General features: G+C 54.8%; 1 protein-coding gene across 1 annotated transcript; it reads left to right on the plus strand.

Annotated features, from left to right (window-relative positions):
• LOC131269841 (uncharacterized) lies at positions 1-2,625 on the plus strand. The gene has a single exon (XM_058272369.1). It carries the CDS (start codon positions 1-3, stop codon positions 2,623-2,625), a length of 2,625 nt encoding a protein of 874 aa, XP_058128352.1.

The following is a 2,625-nucleotide window of genomic DNA, read 5'->3' on the forward strand; positions in this document are numbered from 1 at the left end:
ATGCCATTGCGAAAGTGGGCATCCAACTCACCAGAGATCACCAGCAAAATCCCGATGGAACATCGCGACACAACTGTACAGATTGGTGAGAAGCAGGCCATCAAGTTGCTCGGCCTGGCTTGGTGCCCTACAGAGGATACGTTCCGGCTCGTAGTCCAAGATGAGTTCTACGAGCCTTTGGGTTCATTGGAGAAACGACGTTTAGCATCCAAAGTTGGCAAGCTGTATGATCCTATCGGGATCCTCCAACCAGTGATAGTCACCGGAAAGATTCTGCTACAAGACCTCTGGCGAGATGGCTTCGGATGGGATGAAGCCGCATCTCCTCGCATGATCGAAAGCTGGAACGGATTCGCCAGCCACCTGCCGCTTCTCAGACAGCTCCCAATCCCAAGGATGGCGCTGCCCAGCGAACCTCAGGACGCGATCATGTACGGCTTCAGCGACGCTTCTACGAAGGCTTTTGGATGCGCCATTTACCTTCGCTTTCTGGACGGTGAAGGAAACCCGCAATCTCGGTTGCTGTGCTCCAGGTCGCGACTGGCACCCATCGAAGAGGTGACTTTGCCGCGACTCGAACTGCAAGGAGCTCTGCTCCTAGCTCGCCTTTATGCCAAAATAAAGGACGCCTTTGGCACCCGGATAAGCCAAACCCGTTGGTGGACTGACTCTCAGGTGGTACTGGCTTGGATACGTTCCGATAACACCAAGTGGGGAGTCTACGTTAAGAACCGGGTGGAGAAAATTCACGCTGCCACGAATCGTCTGGATTGGAGCTACGTGCCGACGAAACTCAACCCAGCAGACCTCGTGTCCAGAGGACTTCCTGCCAACAAGCTCATAAACAGCGAGACTGCGAGTTTTTGGCTGAACGGACCGAGTTTCATAGTCAATGATGAAAGGCCAGTTATGCCTCAACTAAACTACGTGACTGCGTTGGAGGAAGCTGTCGACGCTCCTCTATTGTTGACGGCCATGGTGGGGAACGATTGTGATGACTTATTATCCCAGTACAAGCACCACAACTCGTTCATCATGACAAGACGACATTTCGCGTGGCTCGGTAGAGCAATCTTCAACTTACGCGCACCCAAATCCTCCGTGGAGAAAAAATCAGGACCCCTTCAACTCGACGAATTGGAGTACGGACTCCAACTGATAGTACGGGTGATGCAAGCTACGTGCTTTCCCAATGAGGTCAAGGAGATGCAAGACTCCGGGTCAGTCGCTCCCAAGGGTTCGATGCAGCATCTCGACCCGATAGTAAGGGATAAGATCATCTGTGTGCGGGGACGACTAGGAAACTCAGATCTGGCTGACGACGCCAAGGCACCTTTCCTAGTACCAAAGTCGCATCCCTTCTCCCGTGTAATCATCCGCCATTTGCACGAGCACAACTTCCATGCGGGAACTGAGCTGATCATGGCCGAATTCCGTGCGAGATTCTGGATGCGAGACCTGCGGAGAACAGTCGTCGGGGTAACCTCGAGATGCGTAATTTGTGCCCGAGCGCGCCCAAGACAATATTCCCAGCAGATGGGACAGCTGCCGTCTGCTCGCGTCAACGTGTCTCCCGCCTTCACCCACACTGGCGTGGACTTGTGTGGCCCCTTCGAAGTCGTTTCAAGTGCTCGATCAGGCAAGCGTAGAACGGTCTACGTTTGTATCTTCGTGTGCTTCACCACTAAAGCCACGCATTTGGAGGTAGTGGAGGATCAGTCTACCTCGGCGTTCATCTCAGCTTTACTACGATTCGTGTCCCTACGTGGAAGACCTGACACGATCTACTCCGACAACGGCCGCAACTTCGTGGGAGCGGCCAGAGAATTGAGCCTGCTTCGCAAGACTCACAACAATCGGGAATTCCAGGACGAAGTGGTAAGCTTGGCAGCGGACAACGGAATTCGCTTCTCGTTTATTCCCCCCAGGAGCCCAAACTTCGGAGGCCTTTGGGAGGCCAACATCAAGGTGGCGAAACGGTTGTTCAAGGCCGCCGCAAAGGGAGCCCAGCTGAACTTGGTAAAGCTACAGACGCTACTCTACCAAATTTCGGCCTTTCTCAACTCCAGGCCGCTCACCGCAATCCACGCCAGTCCGGAATCGGTAGAGGCGCTCACCCCTGCGCACTTCCTCATCGGACGAGCTTCGTTCACCACTCCTGCCCCGCTTGGAGACGATGACACGGCCGGTGTCAAAACTCGTTGGAAGCGAGTCCAGAAACTCGCTCAACAATTCTGGTCCCGTTGGCGAATTGAGTACCTTGCTCAGCTACGTTGTAGTGCGAAGTGGACGAAACGCACTACAAACTTGCAGACGGGCCAGATCGTACTAGTCGGTGATGACAACCTACCCGTTGGACGATGGCCCATGGGCCTGGTCGTCAAAACCTACGTGGGACCCGACGGCGTCGTACGTGTCGCTGACATACGAACAAGCAGCGGCATCTACAAGCGCAACGTGAGGCTGTTGGCCCCCTCCCGGTTGAGGCCGCTGAAACGGAACTATCCAAGGAGCATTCGGACGCACCTGACTCTTCCGTACCCGACGCAGCGCCAAATGAACAACTTGAGGGAGCAGCAGCGCAGTGTCCTCCTGACTCGACTCCTGGCTACGTGCCGCCGATGA

This window comes from Anopheles coustani (assembly GCF_943734705.1).
Source record: "Anopheles coustani chromosome X unlocalized genomic scaffold, idAnoCousDA_361_x.2 X_unloc_1, whole genome shotgun sequence".
Taxonomy (NCBI): domain Eukaryota; kingdom Metazoa; phylum Arthropoda; class Insecta; order Diptera; family Culicidae; genus Anopheles; species Anopheles coustani.

Coding starts and splice junctions, on each gene's coding strand:
- LOC131269841 (XM_058272369.1), top strand. CDS start 1: ATGCCATTGCGAAAGTGGGCATCCAACTCACCAGAGATCACCAGCAAA.